At 35.9% G+C, this 20,245-nt stretch overlaps 1 protein-coding gene across 6 annotated transcripts in view; it reads right to left on the bottom strand.

Annotated features, from left to right (window-relative positions):
- dgkh (diacylglycerol kinase, eta) overlaps positions 1-20,245 on the bottom strand; it is a 259,098-nt gene that overhangs the window by 55,136 nt on the left and 183,717 nt on the right. For all 6 annotated transcript variants that reach the window (XM_062061650.1, XM_062061649.1, XM_062061655.1 and 3 more), the window contains 7 exons: positions 19,482-19,584; positions 9,942-10,104; positions 9,726-9,834; positions 3,992-4,213; positions 3,823-3,914; positions 850-952; positions 444-786 (listed from right to left, as the gene is read on the bottom strand). In XM_062061650.1, coding sequence (XP_061917634.1) covers positions 444-786; positions 850-952; positions 3,823-3,914; positions 3,992-4,213; positions 9,726-9,834; positions 9,942-10,104; positions 19,482-19,584 — 1,135 coding nt within the window. The remainder of the gene's footprint in view (positions 1-443; positions 787-849; positions 953-3,822; positions 3,915-3,991; positions 4,214-9,725; positions 9,835-9,941; positions 10,105-19,481; positions 19,585-20,245) is intronic.

Below are 20,245 nucleotides of genomic sequence, written 5' to 3' on the forward strand. Positions count from 1 at the left end.
AATGGCTCCTCCCACCAGTTATTAATGATAACCTCCAAATTACATAATAGAAATAAATAAGACTCAAAATATTGCAGAATATAAAAACTATCAAAACTTGCTCCCACACAATGTAAATGTGCCATATAACTAATGCAATCTTTCCTCCCCCAATTATTAATGATAATCATCACATCTCCATGATAAAAAAAATACATTGAAAGATTCAAAATAATCTATAAACTAACATTTTACGAGCACATGCTGTATAATGAATGTGACGGCTTCTCCCGCCAGTTATTAATGACAACTGCCACATTACATACTAGAAATAAGCGGACTTGAAACAGAAAGATTAGGTCCCACACAATGGAGATGTCTCGTAAAATGAATTCATTTAGGGTGAATGAATGAATCTCCCAAAGGTGCAGTACTAGAGTGTGGTGTGATGAAGTGATGCTCACCTCTCTCCGCCTGCTCTATGATCTGCCGCACCGCTTTCTTCAGACTGTTGGCCCTCAGCATCAGCTGCTCCCGACTCCTGAAGACGGCAAAGGCGCCGCCGCCGTCGTCGCCGCTACCGTTCCCTTTCTCCGTCTCCTCCGCCTCCAGCTTCTCCTTCAGCTCCGTCAGGCTCTCCTCGCTGGCGGCCTCCTCGCCCTCGCCGTCTGCCGCCTCCTCCTCCTCCTCGTCCTCCTGCTCCGCCTCCACGATGGGCGGAGTGGCGTGGGGCAGGGAAAGCAGGACCCGGCACTCGGTGTTGAGGGTGTGCAGGAGGGAGTCCAGTTTCTCGTTGAGGGCGGCACACTGCAGGGGACGACAGGGCGTCAACAGGCGGGGCCCCCGGGCCACAACATTAGGTACACGCACCTTGAGAGACATGCTGTCACACTCCTCCTCCGTGTTCTCCGGGCTTTTCTCGTAGGCTTTCCCCACTTTGGCCACAAAATCCTTCACCGTTTCACACAGGATCCTCACACAGGCACAAAACAGGAATAATAATTATTAAAAGTAGAGATTTTATTTATTTATTTATTTATTTCTTTTATTTTATTTTTTCTATAAAGAAATACAATCATGTGTGCTTACGGACTGTATCCCTGCAGACTGTATTGATCTATATTGACATACACATACACAATATGTATATATTGTGTTTTGTATGTTGATTTAATTAAAAACAATTATTATTATTATTATTTTATTTTTTTATTTTTATTTTTTTACATTTCTTGTGCGGCCCGGTACCAATCGGTCCGCGGACCGGTGGTTGGGGACCACTGCATTACATCATATTTACATAAATTATATATTTATTGTCTGCCCTAAATGTCAAAATATTTTTGTTTATATCCCACCCAAAAAAAGAAAGAAACAACAGAAAAAACAAAGTAATATCTACAAATACATCGATTAAATAAACAAAGGGAAAAAAACAAAATAAATAATAATACATTAATAATAATAATAATCAGAAATAAAATAAAATATAAACAGATACATATATATTAGGGATGTCCGATAATGGCTTTTTGCCGATATCCGATATTCCGATATTGTCCAACTCTTTAATTACCGATACCGATATCAACCGATACCGATATCAACCGATATATACAGTCGTGGAATTAACACATTATTATGTCTAATTTGGACAACCAGGTATGGTGAAGATAAGGTACTTTTAAAAAAAAATTATAAAATAAAATAAGATGAATAAATTAAAAACATTTTCTTGAATAAAAAAGAAAGTAAAACAATATAAAAACAGTTACATAGAAACTAGTAATTAATGAAAATGAGTAACATTAACTGTTAAAGGTTAGTACTATTAGTGGAGCAGCAGCACGCACAATCATGTGTGCTTACGGACTGTATCCCTTGCAGACTGTATTGATATATATTGATATATAATGTAGGAACCAGAATATTAATAACAGAAAGAAACAACCCGTTTGTGTGAATGAGGAGGGAGGTTTTTTGGGTTGGTGCATTAATTGTAAGTGTATCTTGTGTTTTTTATGTTGATTTAATTAAAAAAAAAAACGATACCGATAATAAAAAAAACGATACCGATAATTTCCGATATTACATTTTAACGCATTTATCGGCCGATAATATCGGCCTGCCGATATTATCGGACATCCCTAATATATATATATATACATATATACACTCACATACATGTATATAAATATATATATACATATACTTTATATATGTGGAATCTACTTTTATACCCAATCATGGCGCCCACCTGTTCCCAATTTGCCTGTTCACCTGTGGGATGTTCCAAATAAGTGTTTGATGAGCATTCCTCAACTTTCTCAGTATTTATTGCCACCTTTCCCAACTTCTTTGTCACGTGTTGCTGGCATCAAATTCTAAAGTTAATGATTATTTATCAGTTTGAACATGAAATATGTTGTCTTTGTAGCACATTCAACTGAATATGGGTTGAAAAGGATTTGCAAATCATTGTATTCCGTTTATATTTACATCGAACACAATTTCCCAACTCATATGGAAACGGGGTTTGTAAACAAAAATAAAAGTGTACATGATTCCCACGAGTTCCTGCACATGAATCGAATACTCAATTGACTCCAGTGAGTGACTCGATTGGGTCAAAAGAAATGGAGTTTGCCGTCCCAAGTATGTAACATTTGTTCCCTATTGTTGTTGATGCTCCTCACTGATTGGCTGAGAGGTGTCACATGGTGCTACTGCCATATCATATTTCAACACACTGCATGAAAATATAATAATCAAGTGTTTTTAAAGTATACTTTTTAGTGGAAGAGTGTTTTTAAAGTACACTTTTTAGTGGAAGAGTGTTTTTAAAGTACACTTTTTAGTGGAAGAGTGTTTTTAAAGTACACTTTTTAGTGGAAGAGTGTTTTTAAAGTACACTTTTTAGTGGCAGAGTGTTTTTAAAGTACATTTTTTAGTGGCAGAGTGTTTTTAAAGTACACTTTTTAGTGGCAGTGTTTTTAAAGTATACTTTTTAGTGGCAGAGTGTTTTTAAAGTACACTTTTTAGTGGCAGAGTGTTTTTAAAGTACACTTTTTAGTGGCAGTGTTTTTAAAGTATACTTTTTAGTGGCAGAGTGTTTTTAAAGTACACTTTTTAGTGGAAGAGTGTTTTTAAAGTACACTTTTTAGTGGCAGAGTGTTTTTAAAGTACACTTTTTAGTGGCAGAGTGTTTTTAAAGTACACTTTTTAGTGGCAGAGTGTTTTTAAAGTACACTTTTTAGTGGCAGAGTGTTTTTAAAGTACACTTTTTAGTGGCAGAGTGTTTTTAAAGTACACTTTTTAGTGGCAGAGTGTTTTTAAAGTTAACTTTTTAGTGGCAGAGTGTTTTTAAAGTACACTTTTTAGTGGCAGAGTGTTTTTAAAGCACACTTTTTTTAGTGGCACAGTGTTTTTAAAGTACACTTTTTAGTGGCAGAGTGTTTTTAAAGTACACTTTTTAGTGGAAGAGTGTTTTTAAAGTACACTTTTTAGTGGCAGAGTGTTTTAAAAGTACACTTTTTAGTGGCAGAGTGTTTTTAAAGTACACTTTTTAGTGGCAGTGTTTTTAAAGTACACTTTTTAGTGGCCGAGTGTTTTTAAAGTACACTTTTTAGTGGCAGTGTTTTTAAAGTTCACTTTTTAGTGGCAGAGTGTTTTTAAAGTACACTTTTTAGTGGCGGAGTGTTTTTAAAGTACACTTTTTAGTGGCGGAGTGTTTTTAAAGTACACTTTTTAGTGGCCGAGTGTTTTAAAAATACACTTTTTAGTGTCAGAGTGTACAGAGACAAGAGCACTTATTAAGACGTGCACTTAAAGGCCGACACTCACTTGGCAGAGGAGATGACCACAGAGTGCTGCTCGGAGTTGAGGATCTTTGTGAGATGAGCCGCCACGGAGTCTTCGTAAGCGGAAATAGGAAACTAAAAGCACGACACAGAAGTTTGTTAAAGGGCCGTCACGCCATCACGCCGTCACGGCGTCCTGAGCGCCATCCTACCTGGCAGCCGTCGGCGCCCTCGGGCGTGGCGGGGCAGCTGTGCTTGGGCGGCACCTTGATCTCGTAGGTCATGATGCTCCAGCGGTCCAACATTTTGGTGCTGGCCCGCTCCAGCTTCTCCAGGATCTGCGGCAGCTGCGTGTCGTCATCACACGACGGGCCCCAGCCCAGCACCCGCGCCAGGTCGTTACCCGTGCCCAGCGGCAGCACCCCCAGCTGGCACTGCGAGGCATTGTAAACACTCTTATAGAGGATCTTTGACTGGACTCATTGGAATAAGTCATTAAAAACAACAGAGCATTTCTCTCATATAGAGGATCTTTGACTCGACTTATTGTAATAAGTCTTTAAAAACAACAGAGCATTCCTTTCATATAGAGGATCTTTGACTGGAGTTATTGTAATAAGTCCTTAAAAACAATAGAGCACTCATTTCATATAGAGGATCTTTGACTGGAGTTATTGTAATAAGTCCTTAAAAACAAGAGCATTCCTTTTCATATAGAGGATCTTTGACTGGAGTTATTGTAATAAGTCCTTAAAAAACAATAGAGCATTCCTTTTCATATAGAGGATCTTTGACTGGAGTTATTGTAATAAGTCCTTAAAAACAAGAGCATTCCTTTTCATATAGAGGATCTTTGACTGGAGTTATTGTAATAAGTCCTTAAAAACAAGAGCATTCCTTTCATATAGAGGATCTTTGACTGGAGTTATTGTAATAAGTCCTTAAAAACAACAGAGCATTCCTTTTCATATAGAGGATCTTTGACTGGAGTTATTGTAATACGTCCTTAAAATCAACAGAGCATTTCTCTCATATAGAGGATCTTTGACTGGAGTTAATGTAATAAGTCCTTAAAAACAATAGAGCACTCCTTTCATATAGAGGATCTTTGACTGGACTTATTGTAATACATCCTTAAAATCAACAGAGCATTTCTCTCATATAGAGGATCTTTGACTGGAGTTAATGTAATAAGTCCTTAAAAACAATAGAGCACTACTTTCATATAGAGGATCTTTGACTGGAGTTAATGTAATAAGTCCTTAAAAACAAAACAATAGAGCATTCCTTTCATATAGAGGATCTTTGACTGGAGTTATTGTAATAAGTTGTAATAACACCTTAAAAACAACATAGCACTACTTTTATATAGAGGATCTTTGACTGGAGTTATTGCAATAAATCATTAAAAACATAAGAGCACTCCTCTCATATAGAGGATCTTTGACTGGAGTTATTGTAATAAGTCCTAAAAACAAGAGCAATCCTCTCATATAGAGGATCTTTGACTGGAGTTATTGTAATAAGTTGTAATAAGACCTTAAAAACAACATAGCACTACTTTTATATAGAGGATCTTTGACTGGAGTTATTGTAATAAGACCTTAAAAACAACAGAGCATTCCTCTTATAAAGAGGATCTCTGACTAGAGTTATTGTAATAAGTCATTAAAAACAATAGAGCATTCCTTTCATATAGAGGATCTTTGACTGGAGTTATTGTAATAAGTCCTTAAAAACAATAAAGCATTCCTTTTCATATAGAGGATCTTTGACTGGAGTTATTGCAATAAGTCCTTAAAAACATCAGAGCACTGCTCTTACATAGAGGATCTTTGACTGGAGTTATTGTAATAAATCCTTAAAAAACAATAGAGTATTCCTTTTCAGATAGAGGATCTTTGACTGGAGTTATTGTAATAAATCATTAAAAACATCAGAGCACTCCTCTCATATATAGGATCTTTGACTGGAATTATAAATCATTAAAAACATTAGAGCACTCCTCATATAGAGGATCTTTGAGTAGAGGTATTGTAATAAGTACTTAAAAACAACAGAGCACTCCTCTCATATAGAGGATCTTTGACTGGAGTTATTGTAATAAGTACTTAAAAACAACAGAGCACTCCTCTCATATAGAGGATCTTTGACTGGAGTTATAAATCATTAAAAACATTAGAGCACTCCTCATATAGAGGATCTTTGAGTAGAGGTATTGTAATAAGTACTTAAAAACAACAGAGCACTCCTCTCATATAGAGGATCTTTGACTGGAGTTATAAATCATTTAAAACATTAGAGCACTCCTCATATAGAGGATCTTTGAGTAGAGGTATTGTAATAAGTACTTAAAAACAACAGAGCACTCCTCTCATAGAGGATCTTTGGCAAGAGTTATTGTGATAAATCCTTAAAAACATCAGAGCACTGCTCACATAGAGGATCTTTGACTAAAGTTATTGTAATAATTCCTTAAAAACAACATAGCACTCTTATAAGGAGGATCTTTGACTGGAGTTATTGTAATAAATCATTAAAAACAACATAACACCCCATCTCATGTAGAGGATCTTTGACGAAGAGTTATTGTAATAAGTCCTTAAAAACAACTAAGCACTACTCTCATATAGAGGATCTTTGACTAAAGTTATTGTAATAAATCCTTCAAAACAACAGAGCACTCCTCTCATAGAGGATCTTTGACAAGAGTTATTGTAATAAGTCCTTAAAAACATCAGAGCACTCCTCTCATATAGAGGATCTTTGTCTAGAGTTATTTTAATAAGTCATTAAAAACATCAGAGCACTCCTCTTATAAGGAGGATCTTTGACTGGAGTTATTGTAATAAGTCATTAAAAACAACATAACACCCCATCTCATATAGAGGATCTTTGACAAAGAGTTATCGTAATAAGTCCCTAAAAACAACTAAGCACTACTCTCATATAGAGGATCTTTGACTGGAGTTATTGTAATAAGTCATTAAAAACAACAGAACACCCCTAGAGGATCTTTGACGAAGAGTTATGGTAATAAGTCCTTAAAAACAGCTGAGCACTTCTTTCATATAGAGGATCTCTGACTGGAGTTTTTGCCGAAGAGCCTTATAAAAGGCAAGCGCTCCTGTCATATATAGAGGATCTTTGACTGGCATTGTTGCAGTCAGCCTTAAAAACAACAGAGCAGTCCTCTCATAGAAAGGATCTTTGACTGGAATTATCGGAATAAGTCCTTTAAACCAACAGAGCACTCCTCACGTAGAGGATCTTTGACTCCAGTTATTGTAATAAGTCCTTAAAATATTTAGAGGATCTCTGACTGGAGTTATTGCCAAAGGGCCTTAAAAAGCGCTCCTGTCATTTAGAGGATCTTTGATTAACGTTTTTGCAGTAGGTTCGTAAAAACAGAAGAGAGCTCCCGTCATATAGAGGATCTTTGACTCACGTTTTCAGTGGTCTTACAGTACGTTCTTAAAAACAACAGAGAAGTCCTGTTATATAGAGGATCTTTGACTGGCATTTTTTTTCAGTCAGCTTTAAAAACAGCACAGCGCTTCTGTCACATTGAGGATCTTTGACAAGCATTTTGCAGTAGGTCCTTAAATCAGACGAGCGCTCCTGTCATTAGAGGATCTTTGACTCACATTATTCATGTTCTTACAGTGTTTCCTTATAAACAGCAGAGCGCTCCTGTCATTAGAGGATCTTTGACTCACATTATTCATGTTCTTACAGTGTTCCCTTATAAACAGCAGAGCGCTCCTGTCATTAGAGGATCTTTGACTCACATTATTCATGTTCTTACAGTGTTTCCTTATAAACAGCAGAGCGCTCCTGTCATTAGAGGATCTTTGACTCACATTATTCATGTTCTTACAGTGTTTCCTTATAAACAGCAGAGCGCTCCTGTCATTTAGAGGATCTTTGACTCACATTATTCATGTTCTTACAGTGTTTCCTTATAAACAGCAGAGCGCTCCTGTCATTTAGAGGATCTTTGACTCACATTATTCATGTTCTTACAGTGTTTCCTTATAAACAGCAGAGCGCTCCTGTCATTTAGAGGATCTTTGACTATGACATTTTCCCAGTAGGTCCTTAAAAACAAAAGGAGCGCTCCTGTTATGTAGAAGATCTTTGACTCGCGTTTTTGCAGTCCAGTTCGTCCTTAACTCTAAAGGCTTAGCGGCCACATGCGTGGACAGCACCTTTTAGCTCTTATTTCCAAAATTGTGTACACTACTGAATTGGGGTCTTATGGCCACTTATGTGGACACTTATACTGCCATCTGGTGGTGTCAGAATAGTATAACATACAATGGAATTTGGAAGAAAAAGAATTAAAAATAAGAATTAGCATGTCACTAAACATGAAGTACACGTTTGTTACTTATGGAAGATGATTCTTAGTTTTTATTCTAATTAGGGTCCAATAAGCCCAAATAGCAAAGAGAAGTAAAAAAAGCACGTAAACAAACAGCTTGGGCCTTAAAAGGTTAAAAATAGTAGCGTGCTCCTTTTCGCATAGAGGATCTTTGAGTAGAATTATTGCAGTAGGTCCTTAAAAAAAATCATTTAGAGGATCTTTGATTAACAATTTCGCAGTAGCTCCTTAAAAACAAAAGCACGCTTCTGTCATTAGCGGATCTTTGCCTCACGTTTTTCATGCTCTTGAAAACAGCAGGGCGGTTCTGTCATTTAGAGGATCTTTGACTAGAGTTATTGCAGTAGGTCCTTAAACACAGCAAGGGCTCTTGTTAGGGCTGGGAATCTTTGGGTGTCCCACGATTCGATTCAAAATCGATTCTTGGGGTCACGATTCGATTCAGAATCGATTTTTTTTTTCAATTCAACACAATTCTCGATTCAAAAACGATTTTTTAAAATTTATTTATTTATTTATTTATTATTATTTTTTTTTTATGAAAACAATACACAACAATACCATTATAATGCAATACGATTTCAAAACAAAAAAACAATTTTGATTTTTTTTTTTTTAATTTAATTTTTTTTTTTTTTTTAATTAATCAATCCAACAAAACAATACACAGCAATACCATAATAATGCAATCTAATTCCAAAACCAAACCCGACCCAGCAACACTCAGAACTGCAATAAACAGAGCAATTGAGGACACATAAACATGACACGGAACAATCTAAAAGTAGTGAGACAAAAATGAATATTATCAACAACAGCATCAATATTAGTAAAAATTTCAACATAGCAGTGATTAAAAATCCCTCATTGATATTATCATTACAAACATTAATTTTAAAAAAAAATACAAAAAATGAACAATAGTGTCACAGTGGCTTACACTTGCATCGCATCTCATAAACTAAATGTCTAATGATAATGTCAATGAGGGATTTTTAATCACTGCTATGTTGAAATTGTAACTAATATTGATACTGTTGTTGATAATATTCATTTTTGTTTCACTACTTTTGGTTTGTTCTGTGTGGTGTTTGTGTCTCCTCTCAATTGCTCTGTTTATTGCAGTTCTGAGTGTTGCTGGGTCGGGTTTGCTTTTGGAATTGGATTTTATTGTTATGGTATTGCTGTGTATTGTTTTGTTGGATTGATTAATTTAAAAAAAAAAAAATTTTAAAAAATTTAAAAAAAAAAATCGATTTAAAAAAAAATGAGAATCGATTCTGAATCGCACAACGTGAGAATCGCGATTCGAATTCGAATCAATTTTTTTCCCACACCCCTAGCTCTTGTCATTTAGAGGCTCTTTGACTGACATTTGTAGACATGTAGAAGATCTTTGACTCGTGTTTTTGCAATCCAGCTTGTCCTTAACAACAATAGCGTGCTTCTTTCACATAATATAGAGGATCTTTGACTAGAGTTATAGTGCAGTAGGTTCTTAAAACAGCTAAGCATTCCTGTCATAAGACAATATTTTCCCCCCCGTGTTATTTCCTTACCTGCTTGTGTAGGTTGAGTTTGTCGATCTCCGACAGCACCCAGCCTACGCTGCCATCCCCGCCACACACCAGGATTCGGAAGTTGTCAAACTTCTGGAACAGGCGCAGACTGACAACACACACACACGTTGCCATGGATACTATTGCCTCGGTGAGTGACGTGCAGAGGTTAATACGACTATCTAGTGACGTGCAGAGGTAAATACGACTATCTACCCAAGGTGCGGGCCGCCATTGACCAGGTCGAAGACTTGCGCCGGGTTGAGCAGCTGCTTGAAGCGCCGCAGGAACTTCACTCCTTGGTTGTCGCCGCTTTTGGAGTTGACGAAGACCAGGAGGGGACTGGCACAGGACGGGGGACAGGTGGCCTTCCAGAAGCCTGGCAGGAAAAACGGTAGACAAAAACCCCACCAGTTATTACATAATTGCCATATTATTACAATTATTATGCCGATAATGGCTTTTTGCCGATATGCCGATATTGTCCAACTCTTTAATTACCGATACCGATATCAACCGATATATACAGTCGTGGAATTAACACATTATTATGCCTAATTTGGACAACCAGGTATGGTGAAGATAAGGTACTTTTTAAAAAAAATGAATAAAATAAAATAAGATAAATAAATTAAAAACATTTTCTTGAATAAAAAAGAAAGTAAAACAATATAAAAACAGTTACATAGAAACTAGTAATTAATGAAAATTTGTAAAATTTACTGTTAAAGGTTAGTAGTATTAGTGGAGCAGCAGCACGCACAATCATGTGTGCTTACGGACTGTATCCCTTGCAGACTGTATTGATATATATTGATATATAATGTAGGAACCAGAATATTAATAACAGAAAGAAACAACCCTTTTGTATGAATGAGTGTAAATGGGGGAGGGAGGTTTTTTGGCTTGGTGCACTAATTGTAAGTGTATCTTGTGTTTTTTATGTGGATTTAATAAAAAAACCAAAAAAAAACAACAACAAAAAAACCCGATACTGATAATAAAAAAACGATACCGATAATTTCCAATATTACATTTTAAAGCATTTATCGGCCGATAATATCGGCAGACCGATATTATCGGACATCTCTAATTATTACACATATACATTTTTGGGACTTAATAAAATTATTATTTATTTATTCAATTTAAAAATGTGTATTATATATTCTAATCATATTTGCTTGTCAACTCGTTATAGTATCTATTAAATAAAACATTGCGTAATATTACAACTGCAGAGAGTATCAGGTGTTAATTAGTGATACAGTCATAATTAGGGGCAAGGCCTGTATTTTACATTATTATTAGAGATGTCCGATAATGGCTTTTTTGCCGATATCCGATATTCCGATATTGTCCAACTCTTAATTACCGATTCCGATATCAACCGATACCGATATATACAGTCGTGGAATTAACACATTATTATGCCTAATTTTGTTGTGATGCCCCGCTGGATGCATTAAACAATGTAACAAGGTTTTCCAAAATAAATCAACTCAAGTTATGGAAAAAAAAGCCAACATGGCACTGCCATATTTATTATTGAACTCACAAAGTGCATTATTTTTTTTAACATGCCTCAAAACAGCAGCTTGGAATTTGGGACATGCTCTCCCTGAGAGAGCATGAGGAGGTTGAGGTGGGCGAGGTTGGGGGGGGGACTGAAAGAGGGGGAGGGGTAATAGGGTATTTCCCGGAAGAGTTAGTGCTGCAAGGGGTTCCGGGTATTTGTTCTGTTGTGTTTATGTTGTGTTACGGTGCGGATGTTCTCCCTAAATGTGTTTGTCATTCTTGTTTGGTGTGGGTTCACAGTGTGGCGCATATTTGTAACAGTGTTAAAGTTGTTTATACGGACACCCTCACTGTGACCTGTATGGCTGTTGACCAAGTATGCCTTGCATTCACTTGTGTGTGTGAAAAGCCGTAGATATTATGTGACTGGGCCGGCACGCAAAGGTTTATTGGCGCTCTGTACTTCTCCCTACGTCCGTGTACACAGCGGCGTTTTAAAAAGTCATACATTTTAATTTTGAAACCGATACCGATAATTTCTGATATTACATTTTAAAGATTTAAAAATACATTTTTGTATGTCAGAAACTGACATTTGGGTTTTATGTTTTTATTATTTTTATGTTTTTATTGGTTTGTTTTTAATGTATGTTTTATTGTTTTGTTTTTTAATGTATTGTATTCTGTTTTTATATGTTTAAATGGATCTTAAGGTCTGCAATAAAGATTGATGATTGATGATGTTAAAGCATTTATCGGCCAATAATATCGGCAGCCCGATATTATCGGACATCTCTAGTTATTATTATATCATATTGTATTTTAACCATGTGAAGCACTTTGTGAGCGCTCTCTGTGAAACGTGCTGAGTATATAACTAAAACTTTACTGACTTAACATTTTTTATAGTAAATAATTGTTATATAAATATTAGTTGTCAAAAATAACGACTTGACTCATATGAGTGATCACAAAAAAAACATTGCATTAATCGTGAATACACGCAGATTTATCACACAATTTATTTTGAGCGTACATGGGACAAGCGGTAGAAAAAGGATGGATGGATGCTTGTTACGGGACTTTTTTTAAATTTTTATTATTGAGACAAAGATAAAATTGCTATGGTATAAAAAGGGGTAGGATTAAATAAGCGTCTTCCTACTCCTATTCGGATGTGCTGTAATGAAACAACTGGAAAATATGTGATGAATTACATTGTAGTGTATGCATGTTTGAAATAAACTGAAACTGAACTGAACTAAGTATAAACTTTTGAGCAAATAAATGACGTGCATTTCATTTCAACATTTAAAAAAATGTTCCTGTGTGACATTCTGGTAATAAAATGACATCAGTGTCCAAATATTAAGGTCTTTTTTAAAGTTGATTGAAATGATGCAGGCGAGTAATAACCAGTGATTACCGTATTTTTCGGACTATAAGTCGCAGTTTTTTTCATAGTTTGGCCGGGGGTGCGACTTATACTCAGGAGCGACCTATGTGTGAAATGATTAACACATTAGCGTAAAATATCAAATAATATTATTGATCTCATTCACGTAAGAGACTAGACGTATAAGATTTCATGGGATTTAGCGATTAGGAGTGACAGATTGTTTGGTAAACGTATAGCATGTTCTATATGTTATAGTTATTTGAATGACTCTTACCATAATATATTACGTTAACATACCAGGCACCTTCTCAGTTGGTTATTTATGCCTCATATAACGTACACTTATTCAGCCTGTTGTTCACTATTCTTTATTTATTTGAAATTGCCTTTCAAATGTCTATTCTTGGTGTTGGCTTTTATCAAATACATTTCCCCAAAAAATGCGACTTATACTCCAGTGCGACTTATATATGTTTTTTTGCTTCTTATTATGCATTTTCGGCCGGAGCGACTTATACTCCGAAAAATACGGTGATTATGACCAATCTAAAATCAGAAATGTGATTAACCTGATTTAAAAAAATAAATCAATCAAATACTGTATGATAAATCACATTAAAATGTTTTTAAAATATTATTTATTTTGTAGTATTTATTTTTTTAATAAACATAAATACCTTTTTTTCATTAACAATTGATTCCTGGTTAAAAAGGTATTCATTACAATTAGGGATGTCCGCTAATGGCTTTTTGCCGATATCCGATATTCCGATATTGTCCAACTCTTTAATTACCGATACCGATATCAACCGATACCGATATCAACCGATATATGCAGTCGTGGAATTAACACATTATTATGCCTAATTTGGACAACCAGGTATGGTGAAGATAAGGTACTTTTTAAAAAAATTAGTAAAATAAGATAAATAAATTAAAAACATTTTCTTGAATAAAAAAGAAAGTACAACAATATAAAAACAGTTACATAGAAACTAGTAATGAATGAAAATGAGTAAAATTAACTGTTAAAGGTTAGTATTATTAGTGGACCAGCAGCACGCACAATCATGTGTGCTTACGGACTGTATCCCTTGCAGACTGTATTGATATATATTGATATATAATGTAGGAAGCAGAATATTAATAACAGAAAGAAACAACCCTTTTGTGTGAATGAGTGTAAATGGGGGAGGGAGGTTTTTTGGGTTGGTGCACTAATTGTAAGTGTATCTTGTGTTTTTTATGTGGATTTAATAAAAATAAATAAAAAAAATTTAAAAAACGATACTGATAATAAAAAAAAACTGATACCGATAATTTCCGATATTACATTTTAACGCATTTATCGGCCGATAATATCGGCAGACCGATATTATCGGACATCTCTACTTCTTATTACGTATTTTCGGCCGGTGCGACTTATACTCCGAAAAATACGGTAATCATGACCAATCTAAAATCAGAAATGTGATTAACCTGATTTAAAAAAATAAATAAATCAAATACTATATGATAAATCACATTTAAATTTTTAAAAAATATTATTTATTTTGTAGTATTTATTTTTTTAATAATCATATATGCCTTTTTTTCATTAACAATTGATTCCTGGTTAAAATGGTATTCATTACAATAAGTAATAAACATTGAGTTCAAAATACAAAGTCAAAAGGCAAGAATGCATAAAAACAACAAACGACAAAGAATGGGCGTAATTTATACGGAGCTGCGTACGTTTTACCGAAAAAAGTGCTAATCGCCAGAAAAGAGACCCTGTCTGCACGGAATAAGACCATGAATGCATGCAAATAGGACAAAGGGTCATTACTAATGCATGGAAATGAGACATGATGTTATGTTAGCATCCTTCACTAGGACGTATGTAGCTAGGGTGGGCGGGGAGGAGAGAGAGGGAGGGTCGTGCAAGTAGTCACGATGCTGAGGCACGTGCCGCCGTCTTCCCCGCCAGCCAATTACAAGCAATCCCCCGCGACTCCCCCCCCCCCCCCCCATAGCTTGCATCGGGGGCCGCACGGGGGACTTAGCACGCGAGTGGAGCGATGGTGTGGATTCAATGTGACGCTGCCATTTCAAGATTTAAAGAGTAAAAACAGAACATGCAAGTAATAAACATTCCAAAACTCTCAAGTCTATTTTTAGGCTGTCAGGTGTGTGTGTCTATTTTTAGCCTGGTCTCAAAGCAAAGAATATACGTATATACTCGCCATCTTTGAAACATTAATAATAATAAATAATAATTTCCCTTAATAATCAATAAAGACAAATAGAATGGATCAGTTAAGCAAACTGGACTGTACTGTAAATGCAGCTAAGGCGTTCATTCATATAAACTAGGGATGTCCGATAAATGCGTTAAAATGTAATATCAGAAATTATCGGTATCGGTTTTTTATTATCTGTATCGTTTTTTTGTGTGGTTTTTTTTGTTTTTTTTATTAAATCAACATAAAAAACACAAGATACACTTACAATTAGTGCACCAACCCAAAAAACCTCCCTCCCCCCATTTCTTTCTTTTATCAATATTTTGGTTCCTACATTATATATCAATATATATCAATACAGTCTGCAAGGGATACAGTCCGTAAGCACACATGATTGTGCGTGCTGCTGGTCCACTAATAGTACTAACATTTAACAGTTAATTTGACTCATTTTCATTAATTACTAGTTTCTATGTAACTGTTTTTATATTGTTTTACTTTCTTTTTTATTCAAGAAAATGTTTTTAATTTAGTTATCTTATTTTATTTATTTTTTTAAAAAGTACCTTATCTTCACCATACCTGGTTGTCCAAATTAGGCATAATAATGTGTTAATTCCACGACTGCATATATCGGTTGATATTGGTATCGGTTGATATCGGTATCGGTAATTAAAGAGTTGGACAATATCGGAATATCGGATATCGGCAAAAAGCCATTATCGGACATCCCTAATATAAACCTCTGACTGCTTCTCGAAAGGGTAGAAGAAATTTTACTTTTCGTAATCATGTGTAGTGCATGAGAAAGTAGAGCGGGAAACTCTCTTTGGTCATGTCGTTGCACAACACAGAATATTCATAGTAAATGCAGAACAAACTGCTGAGTCAGCATTTTTTAGCCATCACAAGTTCATTGTAAGCAACCGTTTCACTTCCGATATGATACCGATATTGTAGCCTTGAGTATTGGCTGATGTGAAACAATATTAGCAGGATTCATACATACTTTTATCTTGTCTTTAAGTTGAAGTGAAGTGGTGATTGCTTTTTTGTTTTCATTAAACAAAACGCTCATTGCGTTGAATGATACTGACACGTTTGTTACTGGATACTAATATAGTAATACGCAACTATTGATATTTGTTTACCGTATTTTTCGGAGTATAAGTCGCTCCGGAGTATAAGTCGCACCGGCCGAAAATGCATAATAAAGAAGGAAAAAACATATAAGTCGCACTGGAGTATAAGTCGCATTTTTTGGGGGAAATGTATTTGATAAAAGCCAACAGCAAGAATAGACATTTGAAAGGCAATTTAAAATAAATAAAGAATAGTGAACAACAGGCTGAATAAGTGTACGTTATATGAGGCATAAATAACCAACGGAGAAGGTGCCTGGTATGTTAACGTAACACAGGGGTCACCAACGTGGTGCCCGCGGGCACCAGGTAGCCCGTAAGGACCAGATGAGTAGCCCGCAGGCCTGTTCTAAAAATAGTTCAAATAGCAGCACTTACCAGTGAGCTGCCTCTATTTTTTAAATTGTATTTATTTACTAGCAAGCTGGTCTCGCTTTGCCTGACATTTTTAAATCTAAGAGAGACAAAACTCAAATAGAATTTGAAAATCCAAGAAAATATTTTAAAGACTTGGTCTTCACTTGTTTAAATACATTCATACATTTTTTTACTTTGCTTCTTATAACTTTTAGAGGGACAATTTTAGAGAAAAAATACAACCTTAAAAATGATTTTGGGATTTTTAAACACATATACCTTTTTACCTTTTAAATTCCTTCCTCTTTTTTCCTGACAATTTAAATCAATGTTCAAGTAAAAAAAAATTTATTGTAAAGAATAATAAATCAATTTTAATTTAATTCTTCATTTTAGCTTCTGTTTTTTCGACGAAGAATATTTGTGAAATATTTCTTCAAACTTATTATGATTAAAAAATTTTTTTTTAATTCTGGCAAATCTAGAAAATCTGTAGAATCAAATTTAAATCTTATTTCAAAGTCTTTTGAATTTATTTTAAAATTTTTGTTCTGGAAAATCTAGAAGAAATAATGATTTGTCTTTGTTAGAAATATAGCTTGGTCCAATTTGTTATATATTCTAACAAAGTGTAGATTGGATTTTAACCTATTTAAAACATGTCATCAAAATTCTAAAATTAATCTTAATCAGGAAAAATTACTAATGATGTTCCATAAATTATTTTTTTAATTTTTTCAAAAAGATTCAAATTAGCTAGTTTTTGTTTTCTTTTTTTCGGTTGAATTTTGAAAATTAAAGAGTCGAAATTGAAGATAAACTATGTTCCAAAATGTAATTGTCATTTTTTTCATGTTTTCTCCTCTTTTAAACCGTTCAATTAAGTGTAAATATCATTAATTATTAATAATAACATAGAGTTAAAGGTAAATTGAGCAAATTGGCTATTTCTGGCAATTTATTTAAGTGTGTATCAAACTGGTAGCCCTTCGCATTAATCAGTACACAAGAAGTAGCTCTTGGTTTCAAAAAGGTTGGTGACCCCTGACGTAACATATTATGGTAAGAGTCATTCAAATAACTATAACATATAGAACATGCTATACGTTTACCAAACAATCTGTCACTCCTAATCGCTAAATCCCATGAAATTTTATATGTCTAGTCCAGGGTTCGGCAACCTTTACCACTCAAAGAGCCATTTTGACAAGTTTCACAAATTAAAGAAAACAATGGGAGCCACAAAACTCTTGAAAATTTAAAACGAAATAACACTGCATACAAAGCTTTTTTTGCTTTGTGCTATGTTTTAACCAGGAGTCTCAGACACACGCCCCGGCCCGCACCTTAATATAAAAATATAATGATAGTGCGACCCGCGATTGCGCCTGATAGCGTCATACATGCCAACCCTCTCAATTTATCCGGGAGATTCCCAAGTTCCAGGGCGTGATGGTACTGCCTTTAGCGCCCTCTACAGCCTGCTCGGCCACATGTTGAGTGCAGCTTCAGCATGCACAATGCACACGTAGGTGACAGCAAGGCATACTTGTTCAACATACACACAGCTTACACTGACGGTGGTCGTATATAACAACTTTAACACTGTTATGTTACAAATACGCGCCACACTGTGAACCCACACCAAAAAAGAATGACAAACACATTTCTGGAGAACATCCGCGCTGTAACACAACATAAACACAACACAACAAATACCCAGAATCCCATGCAGCCCTAACTCTTCCGGTAATATCGGACTGCCGATATTATCAACCGATAAATGCTTTAAAATGTAATATCGGAAATTATCGGTATCGGTTTCAAAAGTAAAATGTATGACTTTTTAAAACGCAGCTGTACGGAACGGTACACGGACGTAGGGACAAGTACAGAGCAGTTGCGTCTCCCAGTCATACTTCCCAACCCTCCCGATTTTCCCGGGAGACTCCCGAATTTCAGTGCCCCTCCCGAAAATCTCCCGGGGCAACCATTCTCCCGAATTTCTCCCGATTTCCACCCAAACAACAATATTGGGGGCGTGCCTTAAAGGCACTGCATTTGCATCCCGACAAAATCACATAATATCTACGGCTTTACACACACACAAGTGAATGCCAAGCATACTTGGTCAACAGCCATACAGGTCACACTGAGGGTTAGGTATAAACAACTTGAACACTGTTACAAATATGCGCCACACTGTGAACCCACACCAAACAAGAATGACAAACACATGTCGGGAGAACATCCGCGCCGTAACACAACATAAACACAACAGGACAAATACCCAGAACCCCTTGCAGCATTAACTCTTCCGGGACGCTACAATATACACCCCCTGCTACCCCCTACCCCCCAACCCCGCCCACCTCAACCTCCTCATGCTCTCTCAGGGAGAGCATGTCCCAAATTCCAAGCTGCTGTTTTGAGGCATGTTAAAAAAAAATAATGCACTTTGTGACTTCAATAATAAATATGGCAGTGCCATGTTGGCATTTTTTTCCATAACTTGAGTTGATTTATTTTGGAACACCTTGTTACATTGTTTCATGCATCCAGCGGGGCATCACAACAAAAATAGGCATAATAATGTGTTCATTCCACCACTGTATATATCGGTTTCGGTTGATATCGGAATCGGTAATTAAGAGTTGGATAATATCGGATATCGGCAAAAAAGCCATTATTGGACCTCTCTACAAAATAGTATTGCGGCTGAGCTGAAAGAGTTCATGAAGTTATGGGGAAAAAATTCAAAAATAATTATTTGTAGAGAAAAAAAATCCTAGTTTTTGTAGTATTAAGAGAAACAAATGATTTATTTTGTTGATATCAGATCGGAAGACCTCTATTTTCAAGCGCATGCAAAGGTGAATAAAGTCGTCAAAATAATTCAAAATGCAGCTATTACTAGCTTTTTGAGGTCATAAAAACACATCAGGAGGTCGCCTACAGCCACGGCTGTTAATGCCAATGGTTTTTTTGGTTTCTTTTTGAGTAGGACTGAAAAGAAGTGTTGGTTGCAGCAAAATAGCACGCCCAAGACAAAATGGATGAATGTTTAGGGACGAGCCAATTGAGAACCACCTCTGATCCTTGTGTGGCCTACCGTCTGAGTCGATGCTGTTGAGCGCCGTCGGGGGGATGATGGACACTTTGCACTGACCCAGAGGACACTTGCGAGGGTACGAGTCCATGCAGGCTGTGTGCACCTGGTGACAACACACACATATAAATTAGCTCAAATTAAACATTTTGACAGGAGTGTGCAGAAAGTAGCAAGGCGGCAAAAACTCTTCACGTTAAATCAACATAACTCTTCACGTTACGAAATCACAGCAGCGACTTTCCTTACCTTTGCATGATCGTATTTGAAAAAAGGCTTGAAACTCTTATCTCCAAGCAGAAAAGCACAGAAATGTCCCTAATTTTGGAGGTAAATCCTTCTTCTTCTACTGACTTGCCAGTAGCTAAAAGAGCCCAGGCCACTTTGTAAAACAACAAAACACATAAAAAATAAATAAAAAGAAGAAAAAGGGGGGGGGGGGGTGCTACACGTCTTAAAATGCCGCCTGGAGCTCTGCGAGCTATTTATCAGTCAGCTACAAATGTGGGAGCTGTACATTGGATCATTTAGTTGTTTTCTCCGCATACACTACCGTTCAAAAGTTTGGGGTCACATTGAAATGTCCTTATTTTTGAAGGAAAAGCACTGTACTTTTCAATGAAGATAACTTTAAACTAGTCTTAACTTGAAAGAAATACACTCTATACATTGCTAATGTGGTAAATGACTATTCTAGCTGCAAATGTCTGGTTTTTGGTGCAATATCTACATAGGTGTATAGAGGCCCATTTCCAGCAACTATCACT

The sequence above is a fragment of the Entelurus aequoreus genome, linkage group LG10 (assembly GCF_033978785.1).
Source record: "Entelurus aequoreus isolate RoL-2023_Sb linkage group LG10, RoL_Eaeq_v1.1, whole genome shotgun sequence".
In the NCBI taxonomy this organism is placed as follows: domain Eukaryota; kingdom Metazoa; phylum Chordata; class Actinopteri; order Syngnathiformes; family Syngnathidae; genus Entelurus; species Entelurus aequoreus.